The sequence below is a fragment of the Amphiura filiformis genome, chromosome 2 (genome assembly GCF_039555335.1).
Source record: "Amphiura filiformis chromosome 2, Afil_fr2py, whole genome shotgun sequence".
Classification (NCBI taxonomy): domain Eukaryota; kingdom Metazoa; phylum Echinodermata; class Ophiuroidea; order Amphilepidida; family Amphiuridae; genus Amphiura; species Amphiura filiformis.
The window spans coordinates 42,689,810-42,714,556 of NC_092629.1; the positions used below are offsets into that span (position 1 = coordinate 42,689,810).

General features: G+C 38.1%; 1 protein-coding gene across 1 annotated transcript in view; it reads left to right on the top strand.

The window, feature by feature from the left end:
* LOC140146242 (puratrophin-1-like) overlaps nucleotides 1–24,747 on the top strand; it is a 194,688-nt gene that overhangs the window by 140,811 nt on the left and 29,130 nt on the right. The window contains 1 exon segment of the mRNA XM_072168025.1: nucleotides 7,492–7,630. Coding sequence (XP_072024126.1) covers nucleotides 7,492–7,630 — 139 coding nt within the window.

Below are 24,747 nucleotides of genomic sequence, written 5' to 3' on the forward strand. Positions count from 1 at the left end.
TGTTGCCAAGGATGTAACACAGGAACACATAGTTTTCTTGACTTGACGTTGAAAGGTAACTAAACTAAGTCTTTCTTTGCATGTGCTAGGTTTCCCTCATGCAGAAAATGGGTGCCGATATTGTAAAAAAGTAAGCAGTTATTGTGGTGATTAATTGTTCATATTTCAACAATTTTGTAGGCCTACATTTCTTAAAATGTCTTGCTTTCTACATTATCCAGCAAACACGAAACATTGTTTTTTTGCTGTAGCTTTGTTTTCCTTCACCTTCTTCACTATGCACCGCACCATGGCTGTTGACGTCACTTTGCACCATTACATCCTAGTTTAGCTCAAGATGAAGCTGTAAAAGGATTACACTACCAAGTACCAAGAGTAAAATGTTTTGTCAGGTTTTATAAAGGGTATAAAATGTAATAACTTTTCAAAATCACTTTTCAAAACTTGATTCCAAACATTCTATTATAATATTATTATACTACTATTATTGTACAATAACATTTTCACAACATTTAAACATTTTTGTTGTACATGTAGTGTTTTTCATATAAATATATATTCATACATTTAAAACATTTCCATGGTCTTCATAACTTGGTATGTGAAATATGCAACAATTTCTGCTTTTACTCTTAGGTTACCTGTTTTTGAAAAGGGTTCATTGATTGATTGATTGATTGATATTGATTGATTGATTGATATTGATTGATTGATTGATTGATTTTGATTGATTGATTGATATTGATTGATTGATATTGATTGATTCATTGATTGATTGATTCATTGATTCATTCATTCATTCATTCATTCATTCATTCATTGGTTCATTGATTGATTGATTGATTGATGGATCGATTCATTGATTGATTGATTCATTCATTTATTCACTCGCTCAGTGTAATATTTTTATTGCCACATTTGTAAAGAAAAATGAAGAAAACCAACCATTTCTTAAAAGAGATCAATTAGTAAATATAGAGAAACGGACAAAGAGGAGAAAATGAAGACACGCAGGAGAAAAGAAATTCATAAAGCAAAATTTTAATTGTTTATGAAGTTGGGTGCGGCTTTCTAGTTGATTTTTAGTTGCAAAAAGGAAGCGATTTGATTTCATTTAGCTTGGTGGCCAAAATGACCATTATTTCTTTCATAACGTTATCAGTAGAAATCTGCAGACAGGAATACGGTTAATTTGTTCCCAATTATTGCAGGATATCCACCTCATTTTGTAGCAATTACTGTTACTTTAAATTTGTTACTTTAATTTGTTACTTTAAATTTGTTACTTTAAATTTGTTACTTTAAATTTGAATTTGAAATGTATTTTATGAGCAATGACCGACGGAATTGCTTTTGTCAGCATGGGTCTTATCATGTTCTCTGTCCATGTGTTTGCATATATCCGTTTGGTGTTTGCAGTACCCGTTTCGGGGTAACCCTTTTAGATCCAAGGGCCACGCTGTGAATTGTAAATATCTCTGCGGGCGATGTGGGTAAAATGGGATGAGATCTAAAGTGCCAAAATGAGGGATGGTCAGGTGGGTAGCTAACACCCTGGTGATGAGCATGTAGAAAAGTCAGGGCCGGATTCACCTTTGGGCCAGATGGGCCCAGGCCCAGGGCCCCCAAAATTTGTGGCCCCCAAATTGCCCTGTACATCTTCCTTTAATAGGGTAAAGTTATAAAATCTCGCACGCTTCAAATAGCAAAATTCATCGTCATTTTAATGTGCTAAAATAGTATGAAATTGAAACAAGCCTGTCCTAGTAAGAATAAGATCAGAACAAAATATACCCGTCTCATCTAAATTTTAAGTGCTTCTGCCGTCACTGTCGATCTCACCATTATGATCTCGCATGGAAACCAAAACTTAGCCGCTGAAATGCACATGTCTTCCTCACAGTGAGTTTGGGGTAAATCCGGCCCTGAGAAAAGTTCAAGTTTTATGCCATGGTATTTTGTCTAGTCTTGGTCACTCATCATACTATGTAACTATTTAATAGTTCTTTAATGTGTAGGGTGTTTAAGGTCAATTTCACTGGCTTCCTTATATCCTGTGCTAACAAGACACAAACTGTCATCACTGAAGTTAATTGAAATGTCATTCCATTGACCACTGAATTAAAGATGGTAAAACCAGTACAATGCAGCAAACTTAGACTATATAGAAGGGAGACGAGCCAGGGACCAGAGGGTAAAGATTTGGTGTAATACATAGCCAGGTGGTAACGTCCCCCATGGAACATCTTATATCCCCTCTTACCCCCTCCCCCTCCTCTGTGGTATGTTGGCTGCCATGATGTTTTAGATTTTGAGACCTTTTTGGACTATTTTTGTCAAATGGGCCATTCCATTTAAAATCCGCACTACCCCTGTGGAAGATTTAGCTAAAGTCTTCAACAGAGGGAGTATGAGTTGTGAATACAACAGATATTTAGGTAACTTTCATTTGAGATACTCACACCAGTTGTTAGAAGATATAGGTAAAGCCATAATACAGAGGGAGTATAGGTTTCAAAATGATAAACCCTGACCAATTACGTTTCAAAAACATACTCTCTCTGTGGAAGATATTGGGTAGTGTGGATTTCAACTGGAATAGCCCATTGTTTCCCCTGGAAGTCACCCAAGTCTCCCTACCACCTTCTGAAATATCCTGGCTACATGGTGCATCTGTTCAATAGAAGGTATAATTTTGAATTATGTCCAAGGATTAGGATAAATTAATTAGTGAAGTATGTGTTAATCATGTTAATACTCAACGTGATTCTGAATCCACATGCATGCAGTTTGAAATGTTTCTAAACCTATTCAGTGATTAGCCTCAGTTCTAGGTGTTAGGGTACTGAGATAGTACACCGGCGTGTCCAGGATCTTTTCCTGCGGGGGGCTCAGCCTCAGAGGGGCTTTCAGATTTATGCGGGGGGCTTCATGGCTAAAATTTCCAAAAAACCGGCTGATTTTACATGTTTTTAACCAAGTGCGGGGGCTTCAGCACCCAAAGCCCCCCCCTGGACACGCCACTGTAGTATTTTTTTTTGCTTCTCGATTTATTTTTATTCTGATTTCTTAAAGTCTTATCCACCTCTGCTGTATCGCTAGTAGAATCGCTAACAGCCCTGCTGGTCATGGTTTAGAAAAGCAGGGATATGATAGACCAGAGAACCCAGTTTTCATATGTTACTGCGCTCAACAACTACAAGTTCCCAATATAATATAGGCTTCCTTAGTTTGTGGCAGGGAGAATTATATTGTGATATGATGTGAAATAATTAAAGGAAACCACCAATAGTTGCTTGAGCCAAGGAACAAATCTAAAGTTTCCCATATTCTATATGAACCCTTACTTGGAATTGTTACAAAGATTTGTATCATGTAATGTGTATTGGCGGTGCCAAGAATTTTTTATGGGTGGGTGAAAAGTGCATGAGTTGGGAGAAAAGTGCATGGGGTGGGGGAAAAGTGCACGGGGGGGGGGGGGCAAAATCAACCAATTTTGTACAAATTTGCAGCAAAAAATGGAAGTTTTCATAATCCTTCCTCCAAGTCTGTAAGGGCCACTTCTGGCTATATTTAAGTTTCAACTTGAAGTGAATAATTATGTATTATAAGAATTTACATGAGAAATGCTTGATTAACATTTGCATAACATATTAACGCTCCTCATATTGGTTTCATTCTTGAAATAACCTGGATTTAGTTAGATATTCTAAGAATAATTCTACTTTTAGATTGTGGGTTTGTACATGTAAACGCAAGCGTGGCTGTAACAACATAACATGCTATTTTGGTCTAATTATGATTGATGACCCAAACATGATAGTTTCAGGGAGTTGATATCATCAGCGAGCAACTTTACTATCACTGTAGTGACCTCAAACATAATCCTAACCTAATCTCTTACCCCTAACCAAAATAAGACAAACCCTAAACCAGTGTTGTAGGTCTTGAGGCCGGCCTCGGTCTCAAGACTGGCCTTGAGCTATAAGCCTGGTCTTGGTCTTGGACCTGCTGGTCTTGGTCTTGGACCAGCTGGTCTTGGTCTTAATCTCAGACTGCATGGTCTTGGTCTTGGTCTCGAATATACCGGTCTCCATGACAACACTGCCCTAAACCTTAATCTAAACCCCAGGGCCGTAGCAAGCAGGCCGGCCGGGGATGCCATGGCCGCCCCACTTTTTGAGACATTTGTTATGTTTTTCTTTATATCTTTATTTCAATTTGGGCATGTATTTGTAATTTGGCTGCTCCACATTTTTTAACCTTGCTACTGCCCTGCTAAACCCTATCCCTTTACACAGTCTTTTTTAAAGTCATTTCTTGTTTCCATCAATTGTGAAAGATGCACCAACCATTTTTCAGGTCATAAAAAATTGTTTTTGAATCATTTTCATTTTTTACATTTGACAAAAAGGATGATCCTGGTAGTGTTTAAGATAATTATTCATTCCTCCAGGAATAGCCTCTGGACACCTAATATAGCACTGAAACCAATAAAGTTTCATTTCCAAAAATTGAATCATATTGGTATAAAATAAGATTGCTTGTGTCATAAATGCCGACCACCCTCGACTTTAAGATGGTGTAGATTTCTTCCAGTTTTGTTCCCCAAACTTTCCTTTCGTCAGTAAGTTGACTCACCGGGCATTCCACATACTTAATGACCTATGTGCGATACGTGTGTGGAAGCTTATACATATGCTGTGATTTTGGGATATATTTATCAGAGAAGTTCTGAATTCAGACAAATCTTTTTACAATAAAATATTATATTTGATAATTATTTGATTTTATATAGCCTAAAATTTACTTTCAATTTATACATCTATGGAAGAAATCATGAACTAAGTTGTATTGAAAAAGTTAGGCTTGAAAAACATTTTGAGACACTTTTACTGTTAAAGACTAGAAACACTGGAGTTAGGCGAACTATTTCCAGAAAGTTAAATATAACTTGTACCTTTGATCACCTGTTGAGTTAGAGAGCCGGGATTTGTATGGGATTCCGTTGCTACTGTAAGTCATACATATAAACTATAGATACCTTCATTATAAAGAAGATCACATCAAGTTATCATCTCAACTTACAAGTTCTGAAGAAAACATGGAATACATTTATATCTCATTCAAGGAATATTAGTAGCAGTTTCTGGATCTAAAGATATTTATTTTGTATTTCAAATGATTTGGAATCCAGTGTGTTTGCTGTGTGTGGCTAACTGGGTGTACGTTGTGGACGTATGAAGACAGGATTTACGTTTGACTGGTGTAAGGAATACTATTAAAAACTTTTGAAGACTGTGGGTTACTTGTGACTAGTGTATGGAATACTATGGACATTTCAATGGAATACTATTAGACATGTATGGAATACTAAAGACATGTGGAATACTATTTAACAAGGACTCAGTGATTGGACATAGGATTTAGTCTAATTTGGTATGTTTTAACTGTCAGGTAGCCTCCCATCGATCTGTGATTTCATTCTACTTTGTGGGATATTGTTTTGCCCACCCTCATCTTGTACATTTTTGGATATATAAGAAACAATTCAATATTGGAAGATATATTGTTTACTGCTTAGACTTGTAGAATGGGTAAGCCAATACAAAATGGGTTTTTTCCATACCTTTTATGCTTGAGTTCCCTGAGTATGGGTTTACTGCTTAGACTTGTTGAATGGACAATACAAAATGGGTTTTTTTTTGTACCCTTTATCTTTGAGTTCCCTGAGTATGGGGTGTGCGGGGATGTGTGTGTGTTACATTACTTCTGAGGGTGATAAACACCCCCCACGTCAAAGAACTAGACATACGTCCTCAAAGCGTTAATCGTTTTAATGCTTGTTCGGTATTACCAACTTTTTAGGGACTTGACATGACAGCACACCAAGAACATCATCAGTTTCAACAGTGGCATAGATTTCTTTTTTGACATTGGGGGGATGGGGTTGGAAAAAATTCTTGAAGTATAGTGAATCCAGCACCTTTTGCCGACAGAATGAGTTTGTAAGCCAACGTGAGCTGTCTTAAAGAGGTTTGCAGCATTCTATTCACCATATGCCTAAAATAAAATAAGTTATGCAACTCAAACTGTACCATAAATACACATTTAATACCATCGTGATAGGCTCTAAATAAAGTGTTATATAAGTTTACTCTAAGAAAGTTAAAAATAAGCTACACATGTGTCACATCATTCACTTTAGGTGATCCTCATTTTTGCGTTGATAAGGCGTGTCGTTGCAATGTCAACATGATTATAGCCTTCTGTAGGAGTCTAGGTTTTCAGGCTAGTCTCTTGTACATCCTCTTATGTTTTAAATGTATACATGTTTATAATAGACGATGGTGATGATTGAAGCATGTGATGACAACTAAGCCATGAAAATAAAAAGGTATCTTTTACCAAATTTGAATTAAAAGCAGGTGTTGTGTTGTTTATTTATTTATTTATTTTTTGGGGGAAGGGAGGACTTTAATTGACTTCATATTAATTAAAACACATAAAACCGACAAAGACAAACATATTTTATTTTGTATTTCTTAGTTTTCAAATAATTTTCTACATGCCAATACTAGAAACATTTTGACACCCAGTTCATCATGTTTACTGCAAAAGACAACAATGCTTTGTGATATCTCTAATTATCTATGCATACATGTTTACCTAGATGTCAAGGACTAAAAAATATTAAAAACTCTATATCATATTGGAAATTTTGGGGTAAACACTATACCTAAAGTTTGATCAGCTCGTTATCTGCGGGCCTTACAAGTACATCGCGGATTAATATCAATTATTTCATTTTGAGAATTGTCTTGTGATATCTTACCAGAGGCATCACAAATTATCAATTGAAGTCCTATACTTTGTCTACTTTCTTTAACACACAAGACCATATTTGCTGCTGTAGTGCATGTTAGTAACCATTGGTTACTGGTTCAAGCCTAGGCTTATACACCTATTCCGAATTTTGATATGCCATAGGCTTTGTGTTGTGATCATTTTGTTCAATGGTTTGTAACAAAGAAAGCAACGGTCATATTCTAACGTGCACTATATATGCCAGCAAATAGGTCAACTATAACTATATCATTCTTAATCTCGGTTTACTTTTCGGCGAAGTGGTAAAAGCCTAACAATTCCCGCCACTTACAAGCTGATCAAACTATAACCTAGTATTGGCTCAGTGATTCTTGCACTATTCCGTGATCCTGTCACATTTAGAAAATTAGAACCTTCTGAGATGACAAACTAGCTCGGCTGAATCCCCGCTTCCATCACTGCACGCTCGCTCATGCTATTTGAGGGGCTTCGTGGTTTGCAAACAAGCTAGTTCCAGGCTTGGCAGGATCATTTTGATCTTCGGATCAGATACATCAAGTTATGTGATCACATCCAAAAGTTATCATTATTTATAATCTTAAAATGTCATATTTTCCACTTTTTCTTAAAATAATGTCTTGATTTTTTTGTCTTTGCCTACAGAGATGCTATAGCTTGTGTAAGTGCATTATTCACCCAAGTGCATAAAGCATGTACCAGACTGGACGACATGGCAGAGAAAAGGATAGCATATCTCACTCAAAGACTTCAAATTGCCGCTTTTGAAGAAGAATCAAATAAGGTTGGTACATTTGTCTGTTTGTTTGTTTGTTTGTTTGATGGTAAAACTTAAAGCAATATGGTAACATTTCCATAAAAAAATGGATTTTTATTTATTTTTTTCAGAAAATGTTAGTTTTCACTGTCAAGTGTGCCCCCTTTTAACCAAACAAATGGTGTAAACCAAAGAAAATTGCTTTTTAATTCTAGCGCATGTGTCGTCAGTGCGCGTCACTTCATCGATCGTGATGAGGTCGGTCGGAGTGATGTGTTATGAAAGTCCTGTCTGCCATGTTCCGTAAATGTTTCACTTATAATTGGATCTTATGAATTAAACGATGGGATACATCGTTTTATTAAAATTCTCAGATATTGTCACAATTACAGCACCTAAAGCCTTGATTTTTGCAGGTTACAGTTTAGAAAAAAGGTTCTTGGCTGTCCTGTATGTAAATTTAAAGAACCAAAAAAGGTTCTTTCTTGACTTTTCCATAACCTTTTCAGGTCTAAAATGGTTGAACCTTTCCAGAACCCTTTTCTGTTCTTTGTAAAACCATTTAAGGTTCCACACACAGGACAGCTCAAGAACTATTTTAGGTTCTAGTTAGAACCGTTTTTTCTAAGAGTGTATGTTACTCCCGGGATGTTAGTTTATTAAAAGTAAATTATAATCATGTCAAAATCTTAACTTCGACAAAGAAAATTGAGGGTGTTCTCCTGCAAATTTTACATTATTGTTTAAGTATTTTGGGCATATTTAAAACTTGAACAAAAGGTGTCTTTATTCCATGTTTCATGTCGTCTCTTCATCACTTGAGACCATTCCTAATCAAAACTCTGTGATTACTTGAGTCAATTAATTCACAAACATGTGCTACACACAGGTAATTCTGTGTTTTCACAAGCTAAACTTAGCAGCGACAAATCATCTTTTGTATATTCACCTTGTCTCAAATAATGCATCCTTACATTGCAATTCTCAGAGATTAAGTTCCTTAATACTACCGGGGGTTAATACTACCGGGGGTACTCGAGTACAAATGGCCATATGGGGCGTGCATAAACATGGGTAGCATTTTCAGCCTTCTGGTATATCAATGACCCCTTTTTCAAAGCCTATTTCAGTATATGAATGGGTCCTTTTTTTGTAAAAACTACAACAATTTTGGTTAAATTTATCTAAACACCATGCCATGGAATTCACCATATCACGTCCAAGCTCACATAATTTGGGCGCCCCATTCCTTTTTTAAAGGAATTTTTATTCAAAGCCTATTTCAGTATATGAATGGGTCCTTTTTTTGTAAAAACTACAACAATTTTGGTTCAATTTGGCCTTCTCTATTGCTATATAAGGTAATATGGATGTTAGACTTGAGTCCCAGAGGATGAGAATGTTTCCAATATGTATTATTTACACATGTGATTACAAAGTTTGAGTAAAAGCTTCAGTTGTCCACTCATCACTTCCCTAAACAAGTTTGCATTTCTGTTCTCTGTCGTCTCAGTGTATATTTGCATGTTTGTCTAATTGGCCATTAACTCTTGTATTACAAAAGCCTTAAGGAAAGAGCAGCATTTTCTATTGTTGATGGAAAGACGTTCTTTATAGGTGGGGGGGGACTGGCGACCCTACTTGAAAGGTCCGTCCACCGTAGAACAGGGTGGTGTGGGTTTTTTTTGTGCCTAATTGGAATCTGCATTCAGATGAATTCGTGGTTCCTCAGATAGTGTTTGATATATGGAAAGAAATCTTTGGAACTTTGTAGACTTCGACTGTTCTAGGACTGTTAGGGGCTGTGCAATAATTATGAGCCTGTGGGGGGATTTTCAAACAGTGTGCTTAAATTGCTTTCCCCACACCCCCTCTTGGCCTACCAAAAATCTTTGCCCCCCCCCCTCCCCTTTGCACATCATGTACAATTTTTGGGATCCCAATTGGCAAATCTTAAATGGTCTCGATATATAATGCGAGAGCTGTGGGCAGGAACATTTGCATATTTCAGCGTTTCCCTAAGCTTTTTTACAGCATTTTATTTTGAGTGCCCCATGAATGTATGCCAAAATTACTTGCTCCCTTTTGGCTTACCAAAATTGCCCCCCATTTAACCCTCCAGGGCTCATAAATAATTATTGCACAGTCCCTTATACTAATACTAACATGATTACTAGTCAAAATCATCAGCCATTGTGAATAATAATACTACCAAATAAGACCTTGGTGTGGTACTTGAAATGGATTGAGATGAAAATTCTATTTTTGAATTCAAGAATTGTGTTCATGCATAACATGAACAGTCTTTGGAACAAGTTATTTGCATCTTATTAATAATTTATTCTGGAATCATTTACACATTTCTTTATATTTTGAATTGCTTTAAGATGAGTCATTTATAAAGTCAACTGATCAAAATTCAGGACCATTTCAAAAAGTTTTTGTAACTTTATTTTATTTTAACCTGAGTGAATCATTCATTGTCTAGACTACTTCATAGCCCCTTTTGGAAATTCATACTTAAATATCAACTCATCTCACAATGCTACAGGGAGGGGAGAGGAGGAGGCCTAAACCCGACAGCTTCCATGGGGTGCTGGACCCTCCCCCTTATGTGTGCCTCTTGACCCGATGCTGTGAGATGCTCCAACAAAAGTCTAAGCTCCTCTGATATAATCGAGTAATTGAATGTTAAAGTGAGGGATTTTGTGTACACTTTCTATGGCATATGGTACCGCAGAGCATGATGGGATACACCTATCAGCTGCTGTGGTGGTGACCTATTAAACCAAAACAAGCAAAAAAACAACCAATTTGTTTTGTCAAGTTGAAAAAAAAGACCCAGCATCCACATAGTAACATCATAAATACATGTAGATGACCCATTGTATTTTATTCATATTTTGATGGCTGCCCCACATTTTTTCAACTTTGCAACAGCACTGGTAAGAGGTGAGCCCATATCAGAGGCACATAAATATACACCTAGGGCCTATACCCTTTTCTACAAAGTCCCCCCCCCCCCACCAGGAGTCAGCTAGTCTCTAGTCCAGACATGCTAAATTTAATAAGGTAGCAATTAATCAGGTTTCAGCTGTTAATTACATACTGTACATCTTCATCAATCTATATAATAATACGCTATTCTCTGTCTCTCTGTCTGTAGATCTGTCTGTCTGTCTGTGACTGCTAATGTGAGGCCACCGTAGGTCGTACGGGGCTCAAACTTGGTGGGTGGGTGCAGCTTGGTATGAGGAAGAACGAGTTTATATTTTTTTAAGGTCAAAGGTCAAGGACGGGGTCAAGTTCAATTGAAGTCTAATTTCAAATACTTTAAATGGCAAATCAAGCCATGCCATTGTGTTGACCTTGGACTATCAAACAAAAGTTTCCACGGTGTCCGTTTTGTCAGACCAACGGTTAAGAGGTCAAAGGTCAAGAAAGGTAAAAATTTCAAACTGCCCCTATGAAGCTCAAACTTGGTGGGTGGATGGAACTTGGAATAACAAATAAAAGTTTCCACGGTGACCTTTTTGTCAGACCTACGGTTAAGAGGTCATAGGTCAAGAAAGGTAAAAATTTCAAATTGCCCCTATGGAGCTCAAACTTGGTGGGTGGGTGGACCTTGGACAAACAAACAAAAGTTTCCACGGTGACCTTTTCATTATACCTACGGTTAAGAGGTCATAGGTCAAGAAAGGTAACAAATTCAAATTGCTCCTATGGAGCTCAAACTTGGTGGGTGGGTGGACCTTGGACTAACAAACAAAAGTTTTAACTGTGACCTTTTAAGTCATACCCTACGGTTAAGAGGTCATAGGTCAAGAAAGGTAACAATTTCAAATTGCTCCCATTGAGCTCAAACTTGGTGGGTGGGTGGACCTTGGACTAACAAACAAAAGTTTCCACGGTGACCTTTTCAGTCATACCCTACGGTTAAGAGGTCATAGGTCAAGAAAGGTAACAATTTTCAATTGTCCCTATGGATCTCAAACTTGGTAGGTGGGTGGACCTTGGACTAACAAACAAAAGTTTCCACGGTGACATTTTCGTCAGACCTACGGTTAAGAGGTCATAGGTCAAGAAAGGTCAAAATTTCAAATTGCCCCTCTGGAACTCAAACTTGGTGGGTGGGTGGACCTTGGACTAACAAACAAAAGTTTCCACGGTGATCTTTTCTTCAGACCTACGGTTAAGAGGTCAAAGGTCAAAAAGGTAAAAATTTTAAATTGCCTATGGAGCTTATACTTGGTGGGTAGGTGGAAATTGGACTAACAAACAAAAGTTCCATTGTGACCTTTTGTCAGACCCTACGGTTGAGAGGTCATAGGTCAAAAACAAAGATTTCAAATTGCTCATGGAGCTCAAACTTGGTAGGTGGGTGTAACTTTGGCCAAAGAAGCCCAGGTTTGCGTTTGTTAGGTCATCCATGGTCAACGATTTTGAGATCTGCAAAAGCCAATAACTATGACAGCCGAGAACCGCGAATACGCTATTCTCTGTCTCTCTGTCTGTAGATCTGTCTGTCTGTCTGTGACTGCTAATGTGAGGCCACCGTGGGTAAATGCACGGGGCTCAAACTTGGTGGGTGGGTGCAGCTTGGTATGAGGAAGAACGAGTTTATATTTTTTAAGGTCAAAGGTCAAGGGCGGGGTCAAGTTCAATTGAAGTCTAATTTCAAATACTTTAAATGGCAAATCTTTTTTTTCTTTTTTTTTTTCCTTTGACTATCAAACAAAAGTTTCCACGGTGACCTTTCGTCAGACCAACAGTTAAGAGGTCAAAGGTCAAGAAAGGTAAAAATTTCAAACTGCCCTATGAAGCTCAAACTTGGTGGGTGGATGGAACTTGGAATAACAAATAAAAGTTTCCACGGTGACCTTTTGTCAGACCTACGGTTAAGAGGTCATAGGTCAAGAAAGGTAAAATTTCAAATTGCCCCTATGGAGCTCAAACTTGGTGGGTGGGTGGACCTTGGACAAACAAACAAAAGTTTCCACGGTGACCTTTTCATTATACCTACGGTTAAGAGGTCATAGGTCAAGAAAGGTAACAAATTCAAATTGCTCCTATGGAGCTCAAACTTGGTGGGTAGGTGGACCTTGGACTAACAAACAAAAGTTTTAACTGTGACCTTTTCGTCATACCTACGGTTAAGAGGTCATAGGTCAAGAAAGGTAACAATTTCAAATTGCTCCCATTGAGCTCAAACTTGGTGGGTGGGTGGACCTTGGACTAACAAACAAAAGTTTCCACGGTGACCTTTTCTTCAGACCTACGGTTAAGAGGTCAAAGGTCAAAAAGGTAAAAATTTTAAATTGCCTATGGAGCTTATACTTGGTGGGTAGGTGGAAATTGGACTAACAAACAAAAGTTCCATTGTGACCTTTTTGTCAGACCTACGGTTGAGAGGTCATAGGTCAAAAAACAAAGATTTCAAATTGCTCATGGAGCTCAAACTTGGTAGGTGGGTGTAACTTTGGCCAAAGAAGCCCAGGTTTGCGTTTGTTAGGTCATCCATGGTCAACGATTTTGAGATCTGCAAAAGCCAATAACTATGACAGCCGAGAACCGCGAAATACGGGTAACCGCCTAGTAGTTATTATTAAGCTATCAAATCCTTTTATCTTTTTCTCAAGTGTCTGCCATATCCTGTATATGACTTTGCAAGCAATCATCATATTATTAATTCCACTATAATTTTGTGTCTTTGTAAATCAGATACATATTTAGCCCTCTAATCTCTTCCTCATTTCCTTTGTCTTCAACTCCAAATCAAATCATATACATTTTAATGTTTTCCCCATTTCCTTTGTCTTCAGCTACAAATCAAATCATATACATTTTAATCTTTTAATCTCTTCCCCATTTCCTTTGTCTTCAACTCCAAATCCCCTTCATGTTTGTGTGTAATTGTGTAAAGTTCAAGTTGAAAGCTTAACTACAAACAATATGGCGTCGCTCGCAATTTTGACATTATTGGTGGATAACAATGAAATTAAAGGAAATGTAATTAATCAATACACAATGTTATAAGCACCTTGATTTGGTCAAGGAATTAGGCCCCTGAAACTAGATCGGAAACAGTAGAGAAGCATGTGCATAGACTGAGATACAGATAGCACTCACATTTATTGGCACGCATCATCATCGTCCGGGGGGGGGGGTACTCAGTACAACTGACCATACGGGACGTACCGCAAATATGGGTAGCATTTTCAGTGACCCCTTTTTCAAAGCCTATTTTGGTATATGAATGGGTCCTTTTTTCAAAATTTTCTCAATTTTTTCGGAAAATAGCCCAATTTTTCCTTAATCTAGCCAAAATTGTCAAAATGTTCCCAACATTTTGGGGACATTTGTAAAAACTAAGACAATTTGGGTTAATTCGACCGAAAATTCTGACTTTTGGTATATCAATGGTTCCAAATTTCTTGAAAAATTGGTATATTTTATGGGTCCACTTTCAAATTCTCAGCGGCACATCACTACCAAAACCAAACTTGAGTACCCCCCCCGGGCATGCGTCCTGTCGATAGACTCCCTTTTTCCATGCAAATTTGCTAACCAATGACTCCCTTTTTCAAAAATCTTACACCCAATGCAATTTTAATACATGGAAACTGCACCCTATGACCCATTTTATTTTTCAATGTGACTGTAAAATTATTACTTCAGCATAGCCTCATCTCAGGAATCACCCCATTCCATTTTAAAGGGATTTTTTATTCAATTTAGCTGACATTGAATGGCCTACTACAGGGTTGACATACTAATATGAATTAAATCATATATCACTGTCTGCCACCCAATGACTCCCCATTATTTTGCAGTCCACATCGAATGACCCTTTTGTCAGCTTTTGAACTCTGAATGACCCCCTATTTTTGGAGAAAAAATCCTACACCGATAGACCCCTAAAGTTGTACATTCTGGTAGGAACAAGTATATCACTTTCATATTTAGGCCCCCTCGCCTTTGAACTTGAGGAAATACAATCAAAACTTTTGCAATATTATCACATGGTGTATAACAATAACTTGTTTTTTACATATTTCATTGGGAAGTTTATTTAGTGGTGTGTGCCCTTGAAAGCAGTGATCAACAACTGGAGAAAACTTTCTGTGTGTATGTTTGCGTGGGGTGATGTTTCCTCAAATAAGCATTGAGTAATAATCATGACAATCACCATGTGTATTGTGTCTTGCAGTGATTGTTTGCAGTGGGGTTATTTTTGTGTTGATTGCCAAATACATATATTTTGTAAATTCAAAAATATATCAATTATTTATTATTTTACAGTGATGTGACCATCACATGATCATTTTGTAAACACGATTAGACATTTTGAAATATAGTCAAGTCATAAAGATTTTGATAAAGAAATCAAAATTGAGTGAAAAAAGATGTGTCTAAAAATGAAATGGTCAGTCAAAGTTGAGGTTTGAGTAAGCCTATAACTATACCAACTGAAACAAAGAGTTGCCACAAAAGTCTTTATGCATACAATTGGGCTCCTTTTGAGTCGCCCAAAGTGTGGCAGCATTTTATTTTTAATCAAGATTTTGTTTCTCTTGGTGACTTCAACACCTGAATAGTCCACATTAAAGCCAAACTGATTTGTTGTTTCCACTAATTATTTAATATTGGGCTCATATCAGAACTATATAGGCCTACTGGTGCCTTTAATTGCTATTTTCTACAACGTTTGGGTTTAAAAAGTGGCAACCCTGCACATGGCAAGAATCACAAGATATTGATGACCGTAATCATGGTAATAGATCCATTGTAATACTAGCACAGGTATACTGGAATATATTCAACTTGAAAGTCTCGGAATACAGGCCTACACAATGTCTATGTTGGATCATGAGTGGTTTCTTTTGTGTTCTGACTTTATTCTACGAGTTGCCAAGGTAACAAATTGTTTTAATACATTTTATACCAAATGATTACCAGAAAGAGGTGCATGAGATGGTATATAAAATTTGTGATCATCTTTCTTTATGAAGTACACATATTTATAATTCCAGGTTTAGGGTTAGGTTTAATTTCAGATTGTAGAGTTGAAGTATATGCTGTTGACGATATGCTCCTTCTCATCTCATGGCGAAAGGACACCAAGGCGACAAAGGACAAGCTATTTGACTTTTATACCAAAGCTGCTGGGGATACCAACATCAATTTACAACCAGATGCTATAATGAAAGACGGAGATAAAAAGAATTTACCGCGTCTGATGTCACTGTCAGTTACGATCCTTGATTGGTTTACACAGGTTAATAGCGCGTAAAAGGAACACCGATCTATCTGGTGCTGATCGGAGAAAAGGAATAGCAGCAAATGGCGAAAAGTTACGTGCACCGTACTTTTACAAGGCAAAAAGCAGCTTTTCTAGGCATTGTTGACATGGTGCCTTCGCGAGAGAAAGTTTCCTACTATAAAGACCTAACTTTTGAGATGGTTTGCATGTTTGAAGGTGCAAAATTAACAATAAGGCGCCCGGTTATACCGCCGCGTTCAGCAAGTCATCATCACGACACTTGTAAACAAACCGTGCTCGAATTAATTATATTGACATTGCGACTTGTGGTGCTTGGAGAAACATTGTGGTCGCCTGCTCCGCAGCCAAATAAAATGAATGAAGGGTTAAAATTAGGTAAAGGTTAGGATATACGGGATGGACTGGTACGGTGCACACACACATAGGAGAGGCATTGCTCAACATCGTGAGCATTGTACGCATCGGCGCAAAAGTTCCACATCAGCATCAACTCGGGGTGGCTACCACTGCATGGCTGTACTGCGACTTGACTGGTAGTGTTTTTGCCATAGCTAAGTCCGTGAGAGCCACAGACTGCGGTTATATATCTGTGGCTCTGATTTTGTAATCAGGTTACCAGGTTAAACATTTTTTCCGCAGGCGGATATAATACGGAATTTGCTGGGGATAAAATATAATTATTTGACACATAATTGTGACTGTGGAAATTGTTTTTGTGTTTGGTAGCTTTATGTATAACAAGATTGACTTATGTAAAATTGTTGCTGTATATGCGTTGAGTTTGTGTACGATAATTTGGAAAAAAACATTCATTTTAATATACTATTTTTAGAAACACACTATTTTTAGAAACTCTCTGGCCTCTTCACTGAGCTAGACGCATGCGTGGTGTCAATTTTGTATAGAATTGGGCTCATTTGCATATGCATAAGTTCGTTGATAAGGCTGTATGCGTGCTTAGTGATAGTAGAGTTCCAGTAAAATGAAGTTGCGATTGCGTTTGCTGATATAATGCGTATATATTTAAACTGTTGAAACATTTGTTTTGAAAATCTGCACAATGTCCAGGCATGTCGCAAATGGCAAATATTGTACTACGTGTAATAATATGTCCTGGTGTATTGTATTTGTTCGAAAAGTTTAGCCCGCTAATTTACTTGGCGCATAAGGCATAGTTAAAGTTGGATAACTTAATTCACGATAAAGGGATAGAGATATAGCGTCATCGAAAAGTGATTTGTTTTAGATTGAGAAATAATGCATGTCAAGTAAAATTTTCGCTGACATTTTTATTTTACTGTTGTATTAATTGTTGTCAATGAAAGTGACAGTAAAATTTCGAAAATAACCGTGCATTTATGATAATAATTTATGTCATGGGACTATTTGTTATGGTTTTAATGCGGAGGGACATGGAGCTATAGAGGTCAGTAAGCGTGAAATGGTCAAAGTCACGTGGACATGCACATGGAGTTGCAGACACGTGCAATAAATTATGCATGTCAAGTAATAATAATTGTGGGAAATGTTAAATTGTTTTATTGTCGTATACAATTGTTGTATAGGTCTACTGAAGCTGACAATCAATTCAAAGAAGATAATGAAGAATGATGAGGAAATGTTTGTCATGGGTCTATATTTTGCTTTAATGTGGAGGGACATTAAGTTAACGTTCAGATAATGTCACACGGTCAGCTTGCACGTGGATGACACGTGAATTGAAAAAGTCTTTGTCTCCGGTTGTTGTAACGGGTTTGGAGTAAACTTATTTTCTCGTTTTATACACAACGTGTGATCACTGTGATGTAATCGGAAACCAGCGAATAACGGCTGGCGTAACATTTTGTGATGGGGTTAAAGGAGTAGTGGGGTTAATATAGAAGGTTACCATGCGAAATGACTTGACCAGGTCAGCACGTCAGTGCTAGTCCGACGAATAGGACCTGGTTTTTTTCTCAGTTACCAACTATCACTGCTCAGGCTCTGATTGCTCAAGAAAGATTGATCGCGAAAGTCCAGTGACCACGCCGCCCGAAAAAAAGGTCCTACAATATACGTCGCTTGCCCCCCACGTTGAGTGAAAATTGGTTTTTTTTCGGGCGGCGTGGTCACTGGACTTTCGCGATTCGTCTTTCTTGCGCCATAGATAGTCCGACGAATAGGACCTGGTTTTTTTCTCAGTTACCAACTATCACTGCTCAGGCTCTGATTGCTCAAGAAAGACTTGATCGCGAAAGTCCAGTGACCACGCCGCCCGAAAAAAAAGGTCCTACAATATACGTCGCTTGCCCCCCACGTTGAGTGAAAATTGGTTTTTTTGGGCGGCGTGGTCACTGGACTTTCGCGATTCGTCTTTCTTGCGCCATAGATATGAGATAGTGGTCATAGTCTGAGGTGAATATTGTATGGGAAATAAGAAAAAAAGGTCCTACACGTCGGACTACGTCAGTGTAGTCCGACGAATAGGACCTGGTTTTTTTCTCAGTTACCAACTATCACTGCTCAGGCTCTGATTGCTCAAGAAAGATTGATCGCGAAAGTCCAGTGACCACGCCGCCCGAAAAAAAAGGTCCTACAATATACGTCGTTTGCCCCCCACGTTGAGTGAAAATTGGTCACTGCTTGCAACCTGAAACCATGACGAAATAACCCCAAATATGAGATAGTGGTCATAGTCTGAGGTGAATATTGTATGGGAAATAAGAAAAAAAGGTCCTACACGTCGGACTACGTCAGTGCATAGGCCTACTGCGAGTTTGTTATCAAGATTTTTTATGAACCCAAGCTCAAGTGCACTAATTGCTTCTTGTAGCATCACCAAGGTAAACATTCGCATGGCCTTGTAAGTTGTGCATGTTCTCTCACACAGTGGACTTGACATGTACGTTCTCTGTATGCTGCTTTCAGCATAATTATAGACCTTTACAGGGTCTAGTATGCTTTCAGTTGACAAAAATCTATTACTGTACTTAGTATGTGCCGGGGGCACTCAACACAAATGACCATACGGGTATGCTCCCCGGAAAGACCCCCCCTTTTGGGTTTCAGCAGCTCGAAAGACCCCTATATTTGACCAAAATAAAGCTCCGAAAGACCCTTGATTTTGATCATTTCAGCTCTAAAAGACCCAAAAATTGCTCATTCCTCATATTTCCCCGGGGGGGGGGCACTCAACACAAATGACCATACGGGTATGCTCCCCCGGAAAGACCCCCCTTTTTGGGTTTCGCAGCTCGAAAGATCCCTATATTTGACCAAAATAAAGCTCCGAAAGACCCTTGATTTGGATAATTTTAGCTCTAAAAGATCCAAAAATGGCTCATTCCTCATATTTCTTGTTTTTTCAGGCGATTTTCAACCAAAAAGCCAAGAAAGACCCTTGATTTTGACTTTTGCAGCTCCAAAAGACCCCATTTTACTTGTTCACAGCCGGTTCGCAGCTCCGAAAGACCCCCTTTTGCAGTGCGCCGTCAGCTCCCAAAGACCCACCACCTCAAAATTCGGGGAGCATACCCACCAAAAATGTTTGATGTGCCCCCGGCATATTTCTTGTTTTTCAGGCGATTTTCAACCAAACAGCAAAAGACCCTTGATTTTGACTTTTCGCAGCTCCAAAAGACCCCATTTTACTTGTTCACAGCCCGGTTCGCAGCTCGAAAGACCCCCTTTACCAGTACGCCGTCAGCTCCCAAAGACCCACCACCTCTCAAAATTCGGGGAGCATACCCACCAAAATTGTTTGATGTGCCCCTCCCCGGGAGTATGTGCATCGCCTATTTTTATTACCGTGCACACATGATTTATAAAAGCGTTCATTTATGTGAACTGTTAGTATTATGTTAGTATTATAGTTTCAAGTATTTTACAAACCTGTTACTCAGATGAAAAGTATCAAAACTCCAAAAATGCTGTTTTAAAGAAAACTAAAAACCACATTCTTGTGATTCCCGTTAAGTTATGTGTATACTGATTTAAAAGCAACCCTTTGAACCCAATACAAATGCTGTGAAATTCCAGAAGTTACGTATTAAATATGTGACACAATCTGATCATGCAGAACAAAGGAAGCATTTTTCACAATTCATTTCCTGGAGGGGGGGGGGGCACTCCTATTGCCGCCTGTACACCATCCGCGATAATCAACTTTTGAAAGCACCCTAAACAAGGATTTAACCCTTGGCAAAAACGACACCCTAAACAGGTAACACACGCCTGTTTCACACCCTAAACAGGGATTTTATTCCTTGTATCAAATTTCATACCCTAAATTTCATTTCAGCGTATTAGCAATTGCAATTTTGCTACCTTTTCCCCAATTTTTCATGTTTATTACACCCTAAACACGTAAACGCAGCAGCGTATCGCGCCTACCCACAAAAAGTACCCGTTTTACGCGTTTTTATTATTGCGGATGGTGTACATGCCACAAGGGGGCACACCACTAAATCAATGCGCCATTTGTGTAACCCTATTAATGAGTTCCGGTAAAAAACAGAAACTTTTTGAGGTATTTTGGGCTGGTCTTTAGACTTATTAATCAGAAAGAGTGGCGAATTATAGCTTAAATAAAAGTGTAAAGCCTATACATAAATTTGAGTCGCCAAAAAAGTCGCATTTTAAAAATTATTGAGAAAATAGGTCCGCGAATTAAAAAATGGCAGAATCGGGTTTGCAGTCTTGAGAGCATGCCAAAAACAGTGAGGGCGCTGTTCAGTGGCTCCTACCGGAAAAACCGAGAAGGAAGACTACCCATACATTGAAACAGGTTAAACTTTCCTCGATTTGCACTCGACTGGTTATCATTAAATTTCTCAGAAAGCGCCGAAAAGGCCTAAAAACGAGAAAAGAAAACCGGTGTTTTTACACGTGTTTCAATGGGAAGATTATTTAGTGGTGTGCGCCCGCAATGGGAGTGACCCCTACCGGGCAACCGCCATACTTCAATATGCTTGGTTCTAGTAGAGTTCTGATGATTTGTAGTATCCATTTTCTTAAATGTTATTTTTGTTGGCCCCTACACCATATTTTTGCTATAAACTCAATCACCCATCTGCAGTCTTCGGCCCTAAACCAGATAGCACACATTGTTCATGTCGTTACAAATTCAATTCCAGCAACCTGTTATTTCCAGAGGCGGCGGAACGATGTTGAAAGTGGGGGCCAGTCAGGGTGATGTAAAAATTAAAATAATGGCATGAAGTTCATCATCGCGTCAGCTTATGCGACACAGAGGTGTCTGAGGGGGATGTGCCCCCCTCAGAACTGAGAAACGTTTGCAAAATGAAGGCCCAATTTAAGCCATTTGGTGGACCATTCTGGCACTATTATTGTGTACAATTTTAGTTTGAAAATTCCGAAAATGGGTTAAATGAAGGCCCAAATTGAAGCCATTCGTGGATAAGTTTTCACTATAATTGTATAAATTATTGCTTTTAGTGTTGGGTGTCCTAATAGTACAGGGGAGTTGGAAAATTTTGCAAAATGAAGGTCCAATTGAAGTCATTTTGTGCATAATTTTTACACTTTCTTTAAGCATGTTAAGGTCTAGAATAAAGATTTGATTATTTATGTTCACCCAGACATGTTACACACAGCATATTATGGGTTAAAAGTGGGGGCAGGGCCCCCCAGTCAAAAAAGTGGAGGGGCCACTGGCCCCCTGGCCCCGGTTCCGCCGCCCTTGGTTATTTCAATTACTTAGTTTTGTTAGGCATTGAGTGTTAATGCTGTGCTGACCTTTCAATTAATATTAATTAACAACATTAACAACATTGAAGACCCCGGGTTGAAGACAAACCTGCAGTGACAAAATCATTAAACGGAGACGAATATAACTATTCGTCTCAGATGTGACATGTTTTCATTCAAAGATTATTTATTCTATACTTCTCTTAAGTTAAGTGCTTTCAGTGATTCCAGCGAAAGTAAATTTTGTCTTAAATACATAGCTTTCAGCTGAATTACTATGTTAGCACATCTATGACAATGCAAAGGTACCAAAATCTGAATTTTGATGACTCACGATACGATCGTCCAAATGAGCAAATAGACGAATGGGCCTTTAAAACCTGTTACTATTAAATCAGTGGCTCCGGAACCGAGGCAAATCCATCATGTTTCCTTTAATCACTGCGTTGTCTTTTTTAAAGACATTTCTTGTTTGGGTCACTATGTTGTAAAAATAGTTCATCAAAAACATCCTGCTGTGTATGGTTCACGGAAAATGTGCAGAGGCCATAGAATTAGGCCTTCTCTTGTGTAGACATGAAGTTGGAACTGATTATAATTAATTAGGCTGCAGATTAGGCCTACTTAACTCTCTCCGCGCGGGTGTCGACTGCAGATGACAAGTTTTTAAAAAAATCAAAATTCAAAATTTCAGAATTGTAAATTTTCATGCCCATATTTGGAATCAGCATCCAAAATGCATTAAAATGAGTACAAACAAGCCTAGTATTGGTTCATTGGTTCTTTGATAGGTCTTGATATTTTCAGAAAATACCTCAAAATTTTGACTTTTTTATGTTGAAGCCTATGGCTAGCATGCAGAGCATTAATGTGGAGTGCCAAGTTTCAGATCATGGTCTTTGAGATCGCTGTCACCATGCTGAGGGACGCCCAATTTTATTTGTCACCCCATTTATGATGATTGTTTTGTGTACAGATTATACAAACTCTTCCCAATTTAAATTTGGGATATTCCAGTTGAAGTCTATACACCCCCTTTGGAAGACATGACCTTGCACAGGTATTGATTCACTTTTCTGTCCGAGTGCATGTATAAAAGGTTAACAAAATTTAACTTGGTATGATGATTAAGCATGATGAGTTCTGTTGCTGAATAGTTTTGTATTACAGTGTTTGCATAAATTAATGTTACTGAGCTACATTTGCTTTTAGTTGTTCACAGTGTCTTGTCCGATTCCCAACGAACAGTGAATTAATCACCAACGTAATTCGTCCCAAACCCATTGGTTACCGGGTCAAGCAAAACACGCCGGCATAACAATGACCTCTGTCCCGGTAAACAACAAAACGGAATCGTCCAATTCTCAGCCAGGGCAAATTGAGTTGAACTTGTTGCACATTGTTAAACTTTGTTATGGAAATCCATTCCAGTGATGTAGTTTAAAGTTAGATTAATTCAAAAGCAGATAGGGTGATAAAGCAAGTTGACTTCTGGTGCTGTATAATATTGTGTCACATTATTTAAATATTTATGCATATTAATGAGCTAATTTGTATCTTTGTGCACATGGCTTGTTTGCATTAATACGTCTCTTGTAGTCTACCTCCCATAATGGCTCTCCAAACTGTTCTATCCAGCAATCCATTATAGTCATTCATTAGTGGATTACAAATTTCTGTATCTATACTTTAATACTCAAAGTGCACAAAGTCAGTTAAGTTCCCATAATATATACTCATCTGTGCCGGTAAGGAGTGAGCATATATTTCAATCATGATGTGAATTGGAACAGTTTGAATCTATAAAGGAAGTAATACTTATAAACCAAGATTACTGATATCAGTAGAAACCAAAGTTAACAACTCTAATACAAACCTCAGTACTGATAGCATACAGTGGTAACTTAAGGCCAGTGGGATGGCAGGAGCCACTTCTTTAAATTACTAAGTAATACATTGATCTTGGAAGAAATTAGTCAAGGAAGCCAATTATCACATTTATATTTTCATAAGTTTTGCAGATCTTGAGTTAAGGCGAGAGGTTGCGGGTTCGAACCCTGGCGGTGCCTAGTACGCTCTCGTGGAAAATTGAGTTAGCTTGAAATTCCCCTGGACAAGGAACTCACCGCTATTTTGTCTCGTTGTAACCTGTACGAAACTCGGGGAGCGATCCTGGTTGCGAAGGTTATTTGTGGAATGTCTAGGGTGTGCGCTCTTGAAGCAGCAAAGTCCCTGAAATGCTGTTAAATGGTTTGTGGAATGATGTGGGCCGTAGTGGTCAGCGACAACCTGTAAAGTGTGCTGAGGCTTGTGGATCAACGTCTAGGCGTTGTGCCTGTGCGTAGCGCACTATAAATCACTGCGTTTTCTTTCTAATATATTAAAAAGAAAGTTTTTGGGTGGTTTCCAGGGAAATATCATGCACATGGAGCGGAAATGACACCCCTTAATAGCAAAGCCTTGAGATCTCATTTCTAGAATCATACCATTCTTCTTGTGTGTCAGCTTAATTTGTCTCAATGTTTGAGTGTAAAAACTGGTAGATCATGCTCCCCTCTGACTTGCCTTAAGTTAACAATATACATTGAACATGTAGGCTACTCCCCGGAGGCTACTCAGAGTCAAATGGAAGTGACATGTGCCTTTTGTATTTAGTTGTCTCACAGAATCAGCATCTATTTCAACATAAATTCAACAGCAAAGTCAAGGTTGTATTTATGATAATATAGCTATGGAGCACATGACTAAAGTTAGTTGCTGATATCAATCTGATTAGGTCTCTTGTTCTTTTAAAAGTTTTAAAAGTTTTAAACTTTCAAAAGTTTAAGTGTAAGAACTTTCAAAGCATGTGTGAACAACTATCATCAAACCAATACTAGGCATGTTTGTACTCATTTGAATGCATTTTCCACACAGATTTTGAATTTATTGAAAACTTTGAAATTTGTGAAGGAAACAGGTGTTTTTTTGTTGTTGAAATCTGGAAAAGGTTAATAATTCGTGAATAAGAGTGATTAAACATTGTGGATTATAGCAACAGAATGAATTAGTATCATCAACATCATGTTGTATTGTTTGAGGGGTCATAAGATACAATAAATCTGTGCCGGATAAGTGTTTACTCACAGCTGAAGTCGGCTGTCTTCAATGATCAAACCATGGAAATATATCT